Below are 20282 nucleotides of genomic sequence, written 5' to 3'. Positions count from 1 at the left end.
CATAATAGGGATAAGGCCTCAATCTTCCATAGCGATCATATCCAACACTATCTGCTCCAAATTGATGACTTGGTTCCACCATTCTTCTATCAAAATATGGTCCATCAAATGGATATGGATTTCTTTCCACAATGTTATTGTTATTGTCAAATATATAATGCCTATGTTGCTGCTCATATTCATCATAATGATTGGACGGGTAAGGGGGGTAATGATATGCTGCTGAATGTTGTGGGTAATAGTATCTACGATTAGCCTGCACCACCATGTAAAGTTGTAACAATGATTAAACTTTTGCAACAATCAATAATTAGTGATAAAAAAACAATAAAAAATTGATAGATGGATCAAGGGTGAAGGGAATAAAGCAAATGTTTAAGCGTTACCACTTACCATATCCCCGGGATACATATTGAGTTGAAATGAAAGACTAGCAAAGAAGAGGAATGAAGGAACTATTTTGAATTGAACATAAAACCTTGTAAATAGTGGTGTGGTGCTTATATAGGCGGAGATGCTTGCAACAGAATATTCTGTGGTTTGGTTCGTCATGGGCCTTAATTCCTACAAGAGAATAATCTATGATTTGGTTCTGTTTTATTTTCGTCCATTTTCCTTATTTAGATGATTGAAGGAGATTGTGATTCAAATCCCCAAATCTGATTGATTTAAAAAATTGCATTAAAATTAAACTGAAAATAAATTATAATTAATGACACGTATAATCACCTTTGCCAATTTTCATATGTAAACAAAATCTTAAATCTTGATTTTTTATTCAAATGTTGTGATTTATGATGGATTGAGAATTTAATATAAATTTAAAAGTCAAAAAGTAAAAAAAGAAACAGTGATAAATATGAAAATTTAAAGGATTTCATAAGATGAAATTAGGTGTTTTTTTGAAAGGTGAGATGAGATTATGTTGAAAAAACAGTATTATGATTTAAAAAGGGTAGAGTTTGAGGGTTTTTTAATTTTAGGTGAAATTTATTCTTTTTTGGTTGATGAGTTTCGAGTGGAAGAAGGTTTGCAATGATTCGTCAATTCAATTTGTGAAGATTTTACGCAGAAAATATTAAAGTGTAATTAAGCATAAAACAACTAAAGATATGTGGGATTTGAATTTGGGCACAATGAGAGAATCCTTTGACCAGGAATACCCTCAGCATTGTTATGGGATTTCCCTCAGGTGATCCTTCACTAGAGTGAGGACTTCAGTGATTCAACCCTTGACATCACGAGTAAAATTCATCTAGGGCCAAAGTCCCCTTTCACTTCAACCAACTACTGTTGGGTTATAAAAACCCATTTTAAAAGTAAATAATAGTATTGATATACTAGCTAAATATTATTGAATAAACATATAATACTAAACAATTGAACTTGTCAAAAAGAATGCAGTGTGAAGTCAGTTTTCTTTTTTGAGCGAGAGGCTGCAGGCAGAGATTATCTTTCACAGTGCCATCTTGTCCTCAAGTTGATCAGAATGCATCTACACAAGAAGAGTACAGATTAATGAGCAGCCAAAAAATGAAAAATCAACATCAAACCAGGAGATATACGTGCTCCTAACATACACTATTCAACAAGCCAAATCAAGACATAACACAAGACTACTAGCATGCAAACTGAGGAAGGTAAATCTTAATTTTAACACTATAGTTGAGTCACATTGTTTTGCTTTTGGCTTCTGGAAATTTGCAGAGTTCTATACCCATATCAGAAGAACTCATCACCATCAAAGCGAAAGGTCCACTTTAAAAGTAAGTATAAAAGCAGTAACTTTGAAATAACTTCTTAAGGCTGCACATGCATTACAAATTACAATTAAATTGTAAGAAGCAAGTACTTATTTGTGCAAGATAGGGTAATAGGTTCGCACCAAACCAAGGGCTTCTCTTGCAATCCTGTGACTGTCCTCACCACAAACTTTACCAAAGAGAAACATTAGGTGTTTTCTTTGTTCCAGTTTTAAGTGTTTCTGTAGGCCCCGACTAACCATCTCCATTTCAGGCTGCACAGAAAAAATAAAGGAACAAGAGCTTTTAGGAAGCAAAAAAGTCAATCCATAAATCATATGCTGTAGCGGACAAGGTTATAAGAAAAGTCTCTCTATGTACATAATGAATCATCCAAAACAACATCCTAATCAGCAACCCTGGAGAGGACATAACTTGAAACAGGGTGGCTTTGTCGGCTCTCAGCAGTGTATTGGATTTGGGTTGCTATTTCAGACATTTATAGAGATTGGGCAGATTTGTTGCATTTGTTTAGTCCATTTCAACACAAAGTATTTTGTTCTCTATAATATGAGGATTCTTATTTTTATCATCCTAGTTTTTCCCTCCTTTTCTTTTTATTTTTATAAAGAATGAAAAAAAAATCAATAACCGCAATGAGCAGTTTATATGGTACTTGTTTCCTTATATTCATTTCTCATTTATGGAAACATTAAGAATTACCAGTGAATTAACATTTACATGAAAACATAAAGTGTTATTTAAGCTCCCTTTTTAATATATGGTAACTATTAAGAGCTAGGGGACATTCGGGTTGGGTGGGATGAAGGGTGAAGGGTCCAGGGTTCGAACCCTGATGAGGGACTAATTTATTAACATTACTAACAACTAACATTTGCCTATCAAAAAAAAAATTTAAGAGACAGCTACAACCCAAGTCTTACCACACTGAGTCAGGAAAAGCTACAATGAGAATAACAAATGAATTATTCATCCAAGAGAAGTGGAGAAATTTAACAGAAATAAAAATCTGCAAATTATTATTTAAGATACATACAGAAGATTCCTCAGGAGGAAATATTCGTAGAAGAAGGCATATCTTTGACAGTTCTACCGTTGCATCAACATGTTTTCCTTGCATTTCGAGAGCCTATGATTAAAACACAACAGCATAAATTTAATGAAGCATTCAAGAGGATGCACATGAACTTTGTAGAAACCAGACCAGAGTTATCGGAGGCCTAAACTTCAAGCATTTTAGTAACAAATTTACAATACTTTCAAGTTAAGCACCCTTTCTTAAGACCCACAATCAAATTATAGGTTTTACATATTTGCCAGACTTAAAACTAGCATCTGATTCTTTATATCCTGTGACCATCAAAGAAAACACAACATACACAATGGTCATATTTAATGGTATGATATTATACCATCTTTAAGAAAGATATCTGGAATTTGTGGCATTTCTTGTAACACAAATTAATATAAACAGCCAACAATATTTTTAACTGAAAGTATAGCTGCCTGCCTTTAATACTAGTTGTTACAAAAATGTAATCTTGAAAAAAACCCAAAGGTTGCAATTATAAGATTTGGGTGAGAAAATTACCCAAGCCTGTAGAAGACGGGAGCGTGTACTTGCAGCAACAGCTGCACACACAATTGTTGCAGCACGAACATTTTCAAGGCCAATGTTTTCAGCAAATCCAGCAAGGAATTGTTGAGCATCCTCACCATTGATATCAATTGAAGTAGAGGTAGTAGGTGCACTGAAAAAAACGAAAGTAACCATTAAAACTTAAAACAGGAGCGTACATCAAGATTAACAGGTGCCATGTAGCGGTAACCAAGGTATAGACAAGAATGCATGCCTAAGAAAATCATACCTGCTGCAAGCATCTAGAACATAGTTAACAGATGCTCGGTATAAGGAGTCCCGGATATTTGTTGGTTCCACAGACACTTGAACACCAGAAAATCTGCATAGTTGACGCAGCTGTTCATGTGTACAGGAAAAAAAAACAGTTCAAGTGTTATGAGAAGAGAAAAAAAATAACTGCCTTTCATGATGGAAAAATATTTATTTTATGCACACATCAATAAATGAATTAGAAATCATCAGCATGATGTTTAAAGTATTCAATATTGATCAATTAGACAAATGCTTAACATGCATATCATCACTTAACAAAACCTCAGTAGTCAGTACTACAGTTTATCATATCACTAAATATTTCATAAAAGGAGTATTCTTTTATACTTCACAGCAATTAGGAAAAATAAGGGGAATATTAAAACTGACACTTGGGCAGTACCACATAAAGTTGCAGTTGCTGTAAGTTTACCAAAGGCCTATAATGTTTTCTTACATAAAACATAAAAGGCAATCAAAGGAAAGCAATACCAAGCTCAACGATATACATACTACAGCAACAACAAAAGCCTTATCCCACTAAGTGAGGTCGGCTATATGGATCATACTACGCCATTGAGCTCGACCAAAAACCAAATTATGAGGGTTATTACTGACAACGATATACATACTAATACTAATTTTTGTAAAATACTAATATCAAATACTAGATACAATTGCACACACAATTTCATAATTAAGTAAATCACCAGGGGGGGGGGGGGGGAAACTGACACGAATTATATCATCCTCTGAGATGTCTCTTCCGCCCATCCTATTGTCGACAATTGCTGGAAATCAAGCGGGTGAGATGCAACTTCAATTAAAAGGATGGCAAAACAGTATAGAAATTAAGAGACGTGTATCTTTACCTACAAAAAGAAGTGCACAAGTAGACTCAAACCTCAATTCAAAGATGCAATGTCATTGGAATGAACTAAGCAAAAAAGAGGAATCAAACCTCGAACAACTCTGTAAGCCTCTCTCTTATATTCATCTCGCTCATTGACGTCGAAGACAACAGCAGCATTATTGATCACACTTGGCCACCATTTTGGCAATTTCTTTTCGACCCGAACCTTGTTCTTTGCAATAGCAGTGCGCTGAACCCTGGAAGCAGGGGTGCTCTGACTCTGACTTTCACCCCACGCAATAACCACCTCCTTTCCCCCGAGGCTCCGGTCCCTACGCACCACGGGCTTATAGGTAGAGGCGTTTCGACGCCAAGAGCCAAACCCAGAAACCAATTGGACCAAAACCCTGAAAACAGACAACACGAGGAAGGTGAGAGCCGCTGAAGTTCCCACGAAATGCAAGGTGGAAGGGCGACACGAAACCACGAGTCTGCGGTTATCGTCGAGAGTGAAGAGGGTCTGCAAATCGCGGTAAGCGTCTTTGCCGGATGAAATGAAGCGGCGAAATTCGGAACGGAAGGAAGGGATGAGAACTTGGAAAGGGGTCAGGTGAGTGAGGTCGAGAACTGTTTCGAGCTTGGGTTCCGACGAGGTGGTGGTGGTGGTGAGGGGGGAGGAGAGCTTGTTGCGACGGTTGCGGCGACGACTGCGGCGGCGAAAAGAAGCGCAGACGAAGGTGGGAACGAGGCATGAGGGTGGGGGGAATTGGGAAGGAAGAGTGAAAGAGTTGGATGGAGAGAAAATCAACATATCATCACATCACATAATAATAATATGTAGTTTGTTTCTCTCACTCTCTCTGTGATGATTCAAACAAGAGAGAGAGAAAAGAAATTACAATGGTGGGTGTTGCTGCTTGTGTTTCAGTGCTGAGCTTCAAACCTAGCAGCTGGGTTTGGATCCTCTCATGTGTAAAAAAACTTGAGAGTGTCAAGTTTCATCATCTCACCATTAATTTTATTTTATTTTATTTTTCATTTATTATCTACACAAAAGTTAATGGTGAGATGGTAAAACTTGACACTCTCAAGTTTTTTTACACTTAAGAGGATCCCGGGGCCCTAGCAGCTACCCCAACCTTCGCGGAAAATCCAACCACAATTTTTCTTTTGTCTTCTACCTATACATATATCTTTTTGTCTTTATTTAAAAAGTTGATTTGAAGTTTGTAAATTATCAAAATTTATTTACTAATATATGTTGATTGTGCAAAAAAGCCCAAAACTCATGTATATGAAGAAACAAAAACTATTAACAAAGTCTCTAACTTTAATCATCAAGATTGGTCTCACATCTAACAATGAAGAATACCCTTAAGGAGAAAAAATGAGATTGTATAAACATTCAAGTAGATTATAAAAATATATAGAAGAATTTAATTAATTTCATTTTTAAAACATTCAAGAGCTATAAAAGTTGGCAGTATAAAGTACTTTAGGAATCCATAAGGACATAGAAAAAAGAAGAAAGCTAGGATAAATAAATTCTTCATACATAATCCGAAAAACATAAGGCGTCGTAATAAAGTTACAAACTGGGAATTCAGGTTTCAGATTGTCCAAAATATCTCCCTGAAATAGTAGCTAGTATATTCAACATCACAGCCTCCTCGTCTAGTCCAGCCTTTCCAGCACGAATGCTAGCACACTTCCGCAGCAGACTCCTGAGGGCGGCACTAGTGTCAGCATGTAGTGGAGCATCAACTGTTGCACAGAGAGCAAAAAGCCACATGCAATCATTTCTTGTGATAGTGTTTGCAGATTCGAGCAAGCTAATTCGTTTCAGCAACATCGATACGCGGGCTACAGAGTCCATTCCTAAGACTACAGAAAGCAAAGGAGGAGTAGTTTGATCAATGGAAGTTTTTGATCCTGTCTTCAGTGGCTGTGTTGTATCTTTAACTTCACCTGTCAAGTTAATTGTAAGTTGATCCATTGCCTTATCAATGCTATGTAGGACATCTCGGTTCATAACACTTGCAGATTCTCCACAATTGTTCCCAACTAATTGGGAGGAATGAACAGGTTGTAGACTACTGGAATCCATGACACTTGAACCTTCAAGACATGAGAGATTCTGGAATAATAAACCAGGGTCAGTGAAGTCCTTTAATGAATCAGAACTAAAACAAAATCCAGTAGGATCCCAAAAACCAAACGTTTGTTAGCAAGGAAATTAATTAGTATCTTATTTGTTTATTTAACAATATGAACAAAGTTAAATGATTTCACTACGTATGCCAATTACAGTTAAGAACACCATAAGGGTCCAAGATGTAGTCATGCATGAGTAGTGTACCTGAGGAAGTGGTGTGCATACCCATTATGAGGTGAAGGAATAGCAAAATTCTTAGTACTGGTCTGGTCACTCATGCTAGATTATATAAAAAAAATATCTCATAACATATTGATCTTATCCGGAAGTATCTTACATTGTCTTAAGTTTTTATATTTTTACATATTTCACGATTCATTTCCTTATTGGATTAGAATTAGGAACCTATTTAATACCACCTTATCTTAATTAAACCATAATCATAATCCAAAGTATTCTCTTCTTATTTTATCTTAAACTTGATGACTTTAACAATTTAAAATGAAAAAAGAAGCAGGCAAATGAAAAACGATGAGATATAGAAAGAGGTTCTTGAAGAACATACCGCTCTCAGTGATGAAAACTCAGCAAGAAATACATCCTCCCACTGTTTCGATGGCAACAGATGCTCAGGACACTTGGCAACATCGGGAATCTTGGGCATGTAAGCACTTTGTTCCTTGTTAAGTTTACATCTGTCCAGTTTTGCTACCTTCACTTTTGGAATTTGACCTGCTTCCCACCTAAGCAGCATAAAAAAAGTTTGAGAATTTATCTTACAGTAAGTTTCACCTGCTGACCAAACCAACATTTAACAGACCCAAAACCTAGGGCTGTTCTAACATCTATCTTCTCCAACATAGGCTAAGAAACCATTGCAGTCTAAATTCCATCCTTTCTAGACGCCTCAAATTTATTCCATGAAGCTTACTGCTATAGACATATTTAGAACTTTGACTGAAGGAACTTATTCAAATACTCATTGACACTTGTAAGTGGAACTCCAACTGTACTAATAATAAAATTTGTACGAAAAAATAATACGCTCTCAACTTAAAAATTACATAGCATATGGCTGAATGTAATGTCTATTGCCGGCTTCCCCCACTCTATCTGTTAAGAAATTCAGAGTTTAACTAAATGTGTCCATTACAGTTGCAATACTGGGCTCCATTTTGCATCCCAAGACTTACTACAACTTCTACTATACTGTAAGTGAATCACAAGTTTAGGGATTGGCTGTTAGGATCAGTTGTGATGCATTTTGTCAAGAGATTGAATAAGGAGATGGACTGATCCCCAATAATATTGAGAATCATTTACTTTATAGAGATCAAAACAACAAAAAGAAATCAATAGGAAGAAACAAAATTTCAAAAATCCTTCACAGGACCATAAATCAGCAGCTAACAGTTACAATAATACCTGACACGCCTAAGATATTCCCATCCATCTTCTGGTGGACCAGATTCGAAATTAGGTTCTCCATCGACATAAAAGGCAGGCCTCTGGATGCTAGTATATTCATCTTCACTATCATCATCTTCATTGCGCTCTTCTAAGACTGAGTGCCCATCCTCATCCATATGACTACAAGAAGGGTCAACAGGACTCACGTTTTCACATGACTCTGCTCCTGAAAGCAATTAGAAGACTTTCAGCACCAAACATTGTCAATTTGCGAATGATATAAGAAGGGTTGGATAAGGAATAAATATATAATTAAGTATCTGGAAAAGCAACAATAACCAGTTAAAACATCCACTCATTCAAGCACAATTTAGACAAACAAAAAAATTGAACTTTTTATTGAAAAAATCAACAATTGACAAACAACAAAGCATCCTCTCTAGTCGCTACTGAATGACCAGAGTAATCTTTCAGATTTACAATCTAGTCTAATGTACAAGACTTTTGATATACACTGACTCTATACAAGTAACAGTACACAGAAGACAGTGCCCTAAGTAGAAAAGTTAGAATTTAGTGAACTAATGTTGCAGATTATCCTTGGGCTCATTCTTCAGACAAAAACTTTGACATATCTCCATCTTCCATTAGCAGCACCAACACCTGTCCACCACAGAAATTGAAAACAAATTGACACAATATGAGCTAGCAACCAGGAGACAGTTGGATAAACAGAAAATCTCAAGCAATCAAGTCTTGTACAATTTCACCAGAAAAAAAAATACTCAATACATTTGCTGAGAAAAACGCCTTAGACTAATCAAAAGATAACTTGATACACAAATATTGCAGCACCCAGAAATCAAAAAGCAAGAAAGAAAAACAGCGAATTAGAAAAGCAGGTGTTCTCATAAGAAAATCCTTACCGAGGATTGGCTTCTTGTTAGGAAGGCATGGAAGATGGTGAACGTTAACCGCCAAGGTATCATACTCCTGAGCCACGCCGCTTTCAAGGTTGGCGTAAATGGTCTTCCAGAACCTTCGCTGCCCCGCAACATTGACGAACCTCAGCGCCATCATGTCCTTCCGCGAGTACTTGCCACCCTTGGCCTCGCTATTCCTCAGAACCGGTATCTCCTCCGCCGTGACGGTCTTCTTGTGATGACGGATCTGCTTCTTGACGGGTCCTCCTTCTCCTCCTTTACCGGGGGCCCTTCTTCTTGCGTTCTTTGAAGCCGCCGTCGTGATTTTCCTGGGAATGGTCTCCAGCAATGCCGTTTCGTCGATAACCTCAATCCCTAAGCCCAAGGAAGGTCGAACGGGAACGGGATTGGGCATAGCAATCGGTGGCAGTGGCAATTTGACGGTGTCTTTGGGTGTGACGAGAGCAGATTCGAGTTCGTCGAGGAGTTGTTTCTTCTTAACTTGGAGCAGTTCCTCCTCCGCAGCAGCAGCAGCAAGAACGAGGTGTTCTTGTGAGTTGGTGAAGCAGTCGCCGGCGAGAACTGAAGCATCGGAATCGGAAACGTGAGCCATCACCGCACCGCACAATTGAGGAAATCTTGATGAACACAAGTAGCAGTCGCAGTCACACTCACACTCACACTCTCACTCTCACTCTCGGTTGAGACTTCCAATTGTGAGGGCGTGGGGTTCATTCTAACTTATTTATACCCCTTTCGTTTTATTTTATTTTTGTTAACAAATGGGAAATTCTCAACATTTTATTTTATTTCTAATTTTCAAATTGCTTTTTATTTTTATTTGGAATAATTTTATTTTAATTCTTAATGTCACTTTACTTTCAAATATATACTTCTTTTGCGGGTTCGGTATAGCTTGTCTAATGTGAAGACGTACTCATAAATAAATTATTTTCTATCTTTTAGATTTAGTTCTCACGCATTGAAACAACTCATAAAAGTTTCTCTCAACCACTTGTGAATACTAAAGGTTACATGGTATAGGAGTAAGTCAAGTGCATAGAAAACCTTATCACTATTATAATGAGCATTAGTTATTTTGCGATATGTTCCCCTTTATTGTCATGTGTGATCGTTTGAACTTACATTAGTTCAAATGTGAGGACATGTTGCTTTTTGATGGGCCTCGTCATCGTGAACAAACTTTGAACGAGCTCGGTGTACCTTGGCTATAAAGACCACACCCCTGCTCAAGGTGGATTGTCATAATACGCTCAGGCATGAGAGTACACAACCACTCAAAGTTGGAGATGATAAGCTAACAGACTTATGCAGTTTATGCTAATACCTCTCAAGAGTTTGAAATATTTGTCACCTTCACGCCTTTGTTCGAGGTGGAACATCCTAGTAAGATCGGGCATGAGGGTACACAACCCCCCGCTCAAGGCTTATCTATAATGACATGAGCAAAGTTTGGACCCATGAGGGTACACAACCCCCCGCATGGAATCTTTTCCAGAGATGGAATGTTATGATCGAACTGTTGTGAGTTGGAAATGCTTGATCTTTGCTTTCCAAAGGTACCAATTTCTTAAATGTGTCTCTCTATGTTGTGTTGTTCACCAACATCAATATCATCAATATCAATATCAATCAATCAATCAATATACATATTAAAAGAGCAAAGGTTCTAAGAACTAAATGTTGATGTGTCGCAACCACATGCATTCTCTTCTCTGGTGCAATCTTACGGTGAGTGGAATTCCAATGTGGCACACTCTCCTTTCTACCCTCCATTCCCTGATGATGTGTCGTGATGTTCTTAATTCTCATGCTTCACTCAGATTTCGCGTGTCTTCTCCCCATTCGCCAGGTTGGCTCCTTCGATTTTCCGTGTCATTCAGTGCACCTACATACTCGATTTTTGCTGGAAAGTAATACATATAGCACTACATAATGCCATCCAGTTATGATCTGATATTCTGATTTCAGCAAAATGAAGTAAAAACTACCTGGATATATCTTCTGCAGGTAGAACAAAATTGAAATGCCATCTTCATTTTTCTTTAGGAGTTCAGCCATGATGTAAAGCACAACCTCAGAATAATAAGGGGTGAAAACACTGCACAGTCAGAAAACAAAGATTAGCACAAAAACAATAAGTGGAATAATGTATTTCAAGAGGAAAAAGATACGTACCTAAAGGATAACATTTCTCTAACTGGCTTTGCACGAGGCATCTTCATAAAAAGTGAGTTTGTGAAAAACTCTAGCCTTCGCCTAGCCTCAAGATTTTTAGGAATGCTTGAAGCTGACTCTTTGATAGTCAGCAGAGAGTACAATCTTTTGACTTGCACTCTCTGTATATGGACAACAGTTAGTAAATTCACAGACAAGGTATTGGCAAATGAATATAGAAAAATATTATTAGAACATACTAAGTCGGTATTGGGCCATTTCAACTTTTCAAACAAATGTCCTTCATCCCTCGTTTTGGACAATGTGGTTAGCTGGCATTGTGATCTATATGAGCCCATCTACTTCACTCACTTCTCACCTCAACTAAACTTTGAGCAGGTAATTTTCTCAATCCTACCACATTTACCATATCTCTAACATTCTCTGCATCTCTCCACCTTCCTACAGCAGCATAAAGGTTTGCCAACAGAACATAGTTTCCAGTGTTTTCAGGTTCAAGCTCAAAAGTCCACCTAGCAGCCACCTCTCCCAGTTCAACATTCTCATGACTCACACAAGCGCCAAGTAGTGCACCCCATACAGCATGGTTAGGTTTTATAGGCATTGTTCTAATAAGATTATAAGCATCATTCAATTGACCAGCACGACCAAGAAGATCAATGATGCATGTATAGTGATCAACAAGAGGAATAATTTGATGTTGTTTAAGCATAAACTTGAACAGAGACAAACCCTCATCCACCAAACCGGCATGGCTGCATGCATGCAGAACAGAGGTGAATGTGATTTGATTTGGTTGCACTCCAGATTGAACCATCTGATTAAAAAGTGACACGGCCATTTCTCCATGCCCATGCTTTCCATAAGCAGCAATTATGGAACTCCAAATAATAATATCCTTGTCCTTCAGAGGAATTATATTAAAAATGTGGTGAGCATATCCTAAACTTCCACACTTTGAGTATATGTCAACTAGAATACTTGCTACTTCAAGTCTGTAAAGAAATCCTGACCTTATAAGGTAACAATGTATGTTCATTGCCTGTTTGAGGTCAGCAAGAACAGCATATGCAGGAAGAAGACTATTAAAGGTTGCATTGTCAGGTTGTACATCTTTCACTAACATTTGTTTAAAGAGTTGTATTGCTTCTCTTACAAGGCTATTATGTATGAACCCAGATAGAAGAGCATTCCATGGGGCTGTTCTCTTTTTAGAGGTTTTCATGAACACTTTATAACTGAGGTTGCCACAATTGCATTTGGCATACATATCAATCAAGGCAGTTTCTACTATGACCTCAGACTCAAGCTTTTGCCTTATTGCCCATGCATGAAGGCACTTGCCATAGTTCAAAGAACCAAAACTGCCACAGGCAGATAGCAGAGAAGCTACACTAACTAAATTTGGCTTCACTCCTTCCAACAGCATTACCCGACAAAGCATCAAAGCACTTCTTGCATCACCATTCAGAATATATCCATTAATCAAAGTTGTCCATGTCACCACATCCGTCTCATCCATCTCATTAGCTAACCACCATGCTTCTTTCATCTGGCCACACTTAACATACATGTCCAACATCGCATTCCTGACCACCATATTCCCCCAAAACCCTTTCTCCTTGACCAACGCATGAACCTCTCTCCCAAGCTCCACATTCTTCAAAAGTCCACAAGCTGGCAAAACTGAAACAACAGTAGCACAATCAGGCTCCACACCAGCATCCATCATTCTGTTATAAACCCTTAACGCCTCCTCTGCACGGTTATTTCGAAAGTAGCCATTAATCATGGTATTCCAAGACACGACGGTTTGTTCCTTCATCAAGTCAAAAACCAGCTGTGCTTGTTCTTTCTCCCCAGCATTCATATACATTGCCAGCAAAGAGTTCTGAACAAATGTGTCCAAATCAAAGCCAGCCTTAAATGTCATCCCATGAACCCCAACACCCATATCAAGGAAGGACAGGTCACTGCAAGCCTTGATAATGATAGGGTACGTGAAGTTGTCGGGCAGAGTCAGACCCGAGTGGATCATTTCAACAAACAAGTTGAGGGCATCATGGGGGCGACCCATTTGAACATACATCCTCATCATAGTGTTCCACGAGAACAAGCTCCGTTGGGGCAATGTATCAAACAGGTGGGAGGCATAGGAAGCATGGTGGCAGTGTGCGTAGGTTGTAGCAAGCTTAGAGGAAAGGTTGGTGGAGGAAGAGAGAAGGCCAGAGGTGAGGATGAAAGCATGAAGCTTTTTGGTTTCTGAAAGGGAATTCGAAGCTGAAAATTTTCGCAAGAGCGATTCGCACTGTGTTGCAGTGGTCACAATCCTCTTCATTGGCCCATTCATCTATTAAACACGGTCAAACACGGTCAAACACGGTCATTGGTTAATAAGTTTAGTGGGATCCCTTGAACTGGCATGAGTTTAAAATGTGAGGACATGTTGCTTTTCGAATGGGCCTTGCCAGCCATCGTGAACACACTTTGAACGAGCCCCAAATACATTGGCTATGAAGTCCACACCCCTGCTCGAGGTGGACTGTCATAATACGCTCGGGCAGGATAATACACAACTACTCAAATTTGGAGATAATAAGTAAATAAATTGGGTTGAGTCGAGCAGATCATATTAAAAAAGTATTTCTTTTCAACTCATTTATATATCTAATTTTTTTAAGTTTGGCTAAGTGGTATATAGTCAAGCTCGAAAACACGAGTCAACTAAGAATAAAAAAACTATTCAAAAAAAAGGAGAAAGAGGGATTTGAACCCTATGTTGTTTACGTTAATACCTCTTTTTTTGGTCGAATACGTTAATACCTTTCAAGAGTTTGAAATATCCTGCCACAGTAAAGTTGTGTCTTTGCTCCAGGTGGAATATTTTTCTAAGATCCGGCATGAGAGTACACAATCTCTCAGGGTTATCTATAGTGAATCGAGCAAGATTTAGACCCGCCTTAAAGTTTTTTCTAATAATAAAATATTTTAAGAATGAGTTACTTTCATTCCTAGTCAGAAAATTATCTTTTAAAATTCAAACAAATAGACAAAGTCCTTCATACCAAATTTTAAAAACTACGAAATAATAAAACATCCAACTAGAAACACGCGCAGTTAGACACCACAAGTCCCGTCTAAAAGAATAATAATAAAAACTCAACTAGGAGATAACCATGGCATCTGTTGGCCATTTATTTATATTTTGAAATCAAAACCGTGTAGGCTGAGTAAAACCCCTGAAATATTTTAGCTCTTGGGAGATTCTAATCACCGTGGACATTTATCTGTCACTTTCTAGGCATGTAAATCAAGACATGCAACTTTGCGGGACTAAATGAGAAAATTACAAGAAACAAGCTAAAAGTCAAACAAATATATGTTTTTCAAGTCATGTATCAGCTCAGTCTGATTGCAAGAAACAAATAAAGAATATCCGAGGTTTGATCCCCACAAATATCCACCACGCAACCCAAACCCAAATCCATTGTTGTATTATCAGCATTGCAAGTGCCATGTCAGACATAGATGGAATTTAACAATGACATGAAACGAGCCAATCCAATCCTACACATTCAATCTCAAACAAAAATATAATTATATATTATTATGTATATATTTGTAGTATTTGATGAAATCTGGAGATATTGACTCAAACTGTGCAAAAGATGCAGATTCCAAAGAGAAGTTATAAACTTCAATTCATTGGCTTCAACTTTCTGGTGCAGGAGCAGCAGCAGCAGCGGGGGTCTTCAGAAGTGGTTGCAGTGCTTTAACAACAATGCTCATATTTGGCCTAAACTCAGCTTCATACTGCACACACAGTGCTGCAACAGCTGCCAGCTGCATGGTCAACAATATACACTGTTAGCATCAACTTCAAAATGAAAGACTCAAGCACCATGGCTTTATTCATGCAGGGGGGAAGAGAAAGAAGAAAAGATACCTTAGCAACTCCTTTTGGGGGATATTCACCCTTCAGTTTTGGGTCCACGCATTGTTTCACTTTATCCTCACTCAATCGTGGGGTAGCCTGTACAGAAACAACTCTCAATAAAATATCTATGAAAGACCACCATTGTTATAAATAATTGAAATGAAGCACAGATGAGGTGTGAGTTTAAGCAGGTAAACTGACCCATGTGACAAGACTTTGCTGTCCTCGGGGCATGGTGTGATCAACAGGTTTTCTTCCTGTAAGAAGCTCAAGAAGAACAACACCAAAACTGTAGACATCACTTTTTTGTGTCAACTGGCCAGTCATGGCATATCTGTAAAGTTTGGCAACAAAACAGAAGCTAAGAACCAATTAACAAAAAAAATCTCAAAGGAGGCAAAGAGTTAAGATGAGAAGCAAAATAAATTAAAAATTAAAATACAAAACTAAGAAGGGCATAGACTAATGTGTTCTCAGAAAATTCCTAATGAATCTGCATGCCCCCATAACGGGAACGTAGACAAATTGCTAGAATGACATGAACCAAAGAGACTAACAGCAACTATAGACAATAAATTATTGTCCAGCCCTGTTGAGTTCAATTGCTGAGACATTCATCATACTTCAACATAGCAGCATATATTGCTTGGGAACATCATATGAACAAACATACAAGTTAAAACATCTGACTGCAAAGAAGATCCTTCCTACTTCCTATGGAAAATTGAATCAAGAAAGCTAGATATAAGAGGGTCTGTACTGTATTTCTTGTTCATCAAATTCACTAACAGTAAAGTTCAAGCCAATCATTGGGGACTACGTGGAAAAAATAGCAAGACCACAACCACATCAGAAGCCAGTAATGATACTACCACGAGTAGTATCATATGCGTCTATGGACCATAACTTACCAGTCAAGAGTTACTACTTATCATCAAGTATAACTAAAAGATTTCACATTTGAATTGAATTTACCAGTCAAGAGTTACTACTTATCATCAAGTATAACTAAAAGATTTCACATTTGAATTGAATTTACATGTATTAAATCAAAGAGAACTGGAAAAGGAAACATGGACACAGCAGCTATCCATTAAAGACATCTGAAAATCAAAAATGAATCAGATGACAAGAAGACCAGAATATAAATTATTCGAGGTCAAATATTAATTTATAGTCCTCAGCAATAAATCATGAATTGCAGCGGTGTCAGTGTGTAACAGGGACATCAATAGAGCTCTATAACAGCGAAGCGGCCGCCGTCAGCGACAGGAGTGCTGTAGTGGAGTGCTGTAGCGCTTCAGCATCGCAGCCTGAATCGAGTGCCGCAGGCGCTATAGCTGCGCAACAGTTTTTAGGGTTTTAATCCCTATTTTACCCTTAAAAAGACGCCATTAGGTTATAACTTTAAGAGTAAAATGGGGTTCAGTTCTGAAAAATTGGGTATACACTCTCCCGCTTCTTCTCCCTTCTGCCTAACCTCCAAACCTTCGATCTATCTTCTTCCTCACTCCCGCAACTTGCGGCCAGGCTCCGGCCACACTCATCTCCCTTCGTCCTCCATCTCCCCTTTCTCTTATTTCATGGTTTTGTATTTATCTTTCCCAACAGCTTCCTCTGTTTTGTTTCTATTCATTTATTTTATCTTTCATTGTTTCACTGGTATACTTTGTTTAAAAGAGTAAAAATCTCATGAATTTTATTATTAATTATGAATGTCATTAATTTTGAGTACTTTTATCATTTATATGCAGATAGTATAAATTATATAAAAAAAACAATGTAGCGGCCATCCCGCTATACGCTATACCACTATGGGGTGGGCCACATTCCCGGATTGACAACACTGGTATGTAAAAAGATAACTCAGGCAGCACTAAAAACAATCTTTCTTCATAAATAAAAGATAGCAGACACACAGATCTATGTATGGCAACGAGGATAATATAGATAAATAAATTATAAGTAAGCAGGTCCAGGAAGCTTACTCTGGAGCATGATACCCAAAAGTTCCCAACACTCGAGTAGAATGAAGGCGTGCAGCCATGTCAGGGGCCTGATTAGAAAGGTTGAAATCAGCTATCTTAGCCTTGTAATCTTCAAAGATAAGCACGTTACTTGATCTGATATCTCTGTGAATAATAGCCGGTTGAACTTTCTCGTGCAAATATTCTAGTCCCCTTGCAGCGTCAACTGCAATTCTAACACGCTGTATCCAATCAAGAGTTGGACCTGGCTGTGCCCCTTGAACTCCCTTTCTACCTGTAATGGAAAGACAACAAAAATCATCAGATGAACTTCTTAAGATATGAAACATAAGTTAGGACGGGATATGAAGCTAAATACCATGCAATATGTCATGAAGAGAGCCCATAGTAGCAAACTCATATGCAAGAACTCGAAGATTTCCTTCAACACAATAACCGTGCAACTCAACAAAATTGTCATTCTTCAATCTTGAGACCATGGAAACCTGAAGTAGGAAAATTTAATGAGAAGGCTAATATCCAGACAATAACCATACAGAAACCAACATATTTCCAGTGTATAATTTCGAATAGTTTGTTTAGTTGATAGCAGCGACATGCCTGAGTCAAAAATTCATTATTTGTTTCGGGTTCAGAAGAAACATCAAGCTTCTTCACAGCCACAGCGTTTCCATCATTTAAGGTTGCGTAATACACCCTTCCATATGATCCTTCACCAATCAATGCCTTTGATCCAAAGTTGTCAGTCTTCTCCTTGAGCTCATCTAAGGATAATGCAGGAACTTCGATAGGTGGTGGTGCTTTTTGTGTTTCATGCTTGACAGGAGCTGAAGCCTTTGAGCCTTTTGAGTTGCCTATTGAAAATAAAATTTGAGACATAGAAAATCTTTACCAGGAAAGGAGCCAACCATCTGATACATTATGAAGGACCGCAAAAATTTGAACTAAAGATTGTTCAAAAGAAAACCAATATATACATATACCAGTGTTGTTAATCACAGATTGCGAAAAATAGCGGAAAGCCTAAAATCCACTACCGTCAGAGAGGTCAATAGCGGCATATACGGATAGCGATGAGCCCTCAGAGCGCTATGCTATATTCGCTACAGTTCCGCAATATCCGGTATTTGACAACACTACTGTCAGAGAGGAAAATAGCGGCAAATACGGATAGCGGTGAGCCCTCAGAGCGCTATGCTATATTCGCTACAGTTCCGCAATATCCGGTATTTGACAACACTACCGTCAGAGAGGAAAATAGCGGCAAATACGGATAGCGATGAGCCCTCAGAGCTTTATGCTATATTCACTACAGTTCCGCAATATCCGGTATTTAATAACACTGACGTATACACATACATACATATATGAAGAAAAAATAAATGGCTTACAATTAACTAGTCATTTGATATCCTTAGTTATTACTCTGGTAGTAAACAATAGGTGGAGGAAATAAAATAAAGAAACTGACCATCTCCATAATTCCGGGGGCTTTTGAGGTGGTCATTTTCATTTGATGGGTAAGGCTCTTCCACTTGACAAGTGCAACAAAGCCAGCGACGCATCCTTGTTCTCTTCCTCAAATATAAATCGTCTTTGCTTGTATTTCCCAGGCGGACAAAGTAACCAGGAGGAGGAGAAGCATGTGCCTGCAAAAGCATAAATGTAGGACATTATTATACATGAAAATGTAATATAAAAACTCTTGAAACAGGCATGATTGACATATGACCACAGGCCCAGTTTGAGGATTAAAGATAATAATTATGAATGAATTCACAGTTATTAGGTAAATCACATGGAGAAAAGCATAAATAAATAAATAAATAAATATGAGAAGCTGGATGATCGATCATTCACAGCCTATGCCTATGCCTATGCCTATGAAGAAGGAATGATTGAATCGTTTGGTTACCAGATGAGCAGTACGACGGTGAAAGTCTCTGCGTTGTTCCATCAAATCGAAAAAATGTAAATCACAGCCAATTCCAAAAAAGGAATGGCGTAATTAAAGGAAATCGGAATCGAAAAAATGCAGAAGAAATTTTGAAGAGGCAACAAACAAAAACAAAGAGAAAGGGAAAACGAAAACGAAAACGAGAAGAAAGAAATAAAAGAAAGACAGATAGACAGTGTAACCAAAATTAGGCAATGGAAATCGAACAGAACCGAAATTAGAGGACACGAATTACCTTAGCTAAGTCTAGGGTTTGTTGTTTATGCAAACTCCCAACACAAGTGAATCGCTCGCGAAAGAGAAAGGAAAAGCAGGTTGGGAGGAAATGAAATTAATATGGCTCGTTGGTTTGGTTTGGCTTTTAGCTTTAACTTTGAGTTCGTTCGAGGATCAGATTATTATTATTATTATTATTATTATTATTATTATTGTATCATCATCAATCAAATGAGACGAGACTGCATCCTTCCAGATAAGCAACCAACGCGTTTAGCCATCACCGTTTTATTATTCATAACCACTACTATTACTTTTTAACTAATATGTTTTCTTCCTTTTTTCATTTTTAATATATCTAATTATTTTTAATGTTGGATAAATATTTTGTTTTAGTAATGATGTAAAGGCACATACCAGGGTGTACCAAAAGAAAAAGGAGATGCCGGAGACTGAATTAACTAAATATTGAAACCTATCAATAAATAGTAATATAATTGCTTGGTTTGTTATGTTTATGATGAATGAAATAAATCAAGATATGTGTGTGTGGATACTTTTTAATTTCTTTACTTGGTAGGGAAGGAAAGAAGGGGGTGGTGTGTGTGATGATGGACAAGGTATCTATGGCCAATTGTGACTCATTCTTTTGGATTGGAATTGGGACCTTTTATTTTCTGCGTTTGTTTTCTTCTTGGCTACTACTAATCTTTCAAACTTTTAGAACTACAAAAGATGGAGTGTTTGTTGGTTGAGTCGTGACTGTAAAAAGTAAATGCAGTACTTCTTGGTAAAGATAGATCTTGCATGAATGATTTCTATTGCTATTGATAGCTAATAGTGTGATATTTGTTAAAGGGCACTTGGAAAACCTTTAATTAGTAAACATTTTATGTAAGAGTTAAAATGGTGATATTAGGTTATAAGGTTAGCTAAATTGGTCAAGGATGTGGCTAAGAATTAGAGTTACATTTTAAATAATATTGT

General features: G+C 37.7%; 4 protein-coding genes across 7 annotated transcripts; all 4 read right to left on the bottom strand.

Annotated features, from left to right (window-relative positions):
- Positions 1–1096: 1096 nt before the first annotated feature.
- On the bottom strand, positions 1097–5444 carry LOC130718681 (uncharacterized). Its single transcript, XM_057569304.1, has 7 exons — positions 4619–5444; positions 4393–4448; positions 3632–3741; positions 3355–3514; positions 2800–2892; positions 1886–2017; positions 1097–1495 (listed from the first exon to the last, which is right to left on the bottom strand). The coding sequence occupies exons 1-7, from the start codon at positions 5319–5321 to the stop codon at positions 1457–1459; spliced, it is 1293 nt and encodes a 430-aa protein (XP_057425287.1). The 5' UTR covers positions 5322–5444; the 3' UTR covers positions 1097–1456.
- Positions 5445–6042: 598 nt separating this feature from the next.
- LOC130720509 (uncharacterized) lies at positions 6043–9727 on the bottom strand. Its single transcript, XM_057571156.1, has 4 exons — positions 9002–9727; positions 8091–8301; positions 7231–7408; positions 6043–6647 (listed from the first exon to the last, which is right to left on the bottom strand). The coding sequence occupies exons 1-4, from the start codon at positions 9609–9611 to the stop codon at positions 6114–6116; spliced, it is 1533 nt and encodes a 510-aa protein (XP_057427139.1). The 5' UTR covers positions 9612–9727; the 3' UTR covers positions 6043–6113.
- A 163-nt stretch (positions 9728–9890) lies between these two features.
- Positions 9891–13751, bottom strand: LOC130721252 (pentatricopeptide repeat-containing protein At5g39350-like). Of its 3 annotated transcripts, none has more exons than XM_057572019.1 (3): positions 11437–13751; positions 11198–11358; positions 9891–11120 (listed from the first exon to the last, which is right to left on the bottom strand). In XM_057572019.1, exon 1 carries the CDS (start codon positions 13545–13547, stop codon positions 11541–11543), a length of 2007 nt encoding a protein of 668 aa, XP_057428002.1. In that variant the 5' UTR covers positions 13548–13751; the 3' UTR covers positions 9891–11120; positions 11198–11358; positions 11437–11540. The 3 variants fall into 3 exon arrangements, with proteins under 3 accessions (XP_057428002.1, XP_057428001.1, XP_057428000.1); XM_057572018.1 differs by having other exon boundaries at positions 9892–10925; positions 11011–11120; positions 11198–13751; XM_057572017.1 differs by having other exon boundaries at positions 9892–11120; positions 11198–13751.
- Positions 13752–14558: 807 nt separating this feature from the next.
- On the bottom strand, positions 14559–19470 carry LOC130717292 (PTI1-like tyrosine-protein kinase 3). 2 transcript variants are annotated; one of them, XM_057567470.1, is made up of 8 exons: positions 19315–19470; positions 18594–18771; positions 17728–17976; positions 17481–17612; positions 17123–17396; positions 15336–15468; positions 15144–15230; positions 14559–15040 (listed from the first exon to the last, which is right to left on the bottom strand). In XM_057567470.1, exons 2-8 carry the CDS (start codon positions 18685–18687, stop codon positions 14909–14911), a joined length of 1101 nt encoding a protein of 366 aa, XP_057423453.1. In that variant the 5' UTR covers positions 18688–18771; positions 19315–19470; the 3' UTR covers positions 14559–14908. The 2 variants fall into 2 exon arrangements, with proteins under 2 accessions (XP_057423453.1, XP_057423452.1); XM_057567469.1 differs by lacking the exon at positions 19315–19470 and adding an exon at positions 19038–19205.
- Positions 19471–20282: the final 812 nt, after the last annotated feature.

The sequence above is a fragment of the Lotus japonicus genome, chromosome 5 (assembly GCF_012489685.1).
Source record: "Lotus japonicus ecotype B-129 chromosome 5, LjGifu_v1.2".
Classification (NCBI taxonomy): domain Eukaryota; kingdom Viridiplantae; phylum Streptophyta; class Magnoliopsida; order Fabales; family Fabaceae; genus Lotus; species Lotus japonicus.
The sequence above is the reverse complement of the archived record's forward strand: the minus strand, read 5'-3'. Positions and strand labels throughout refer to the sequence as shown.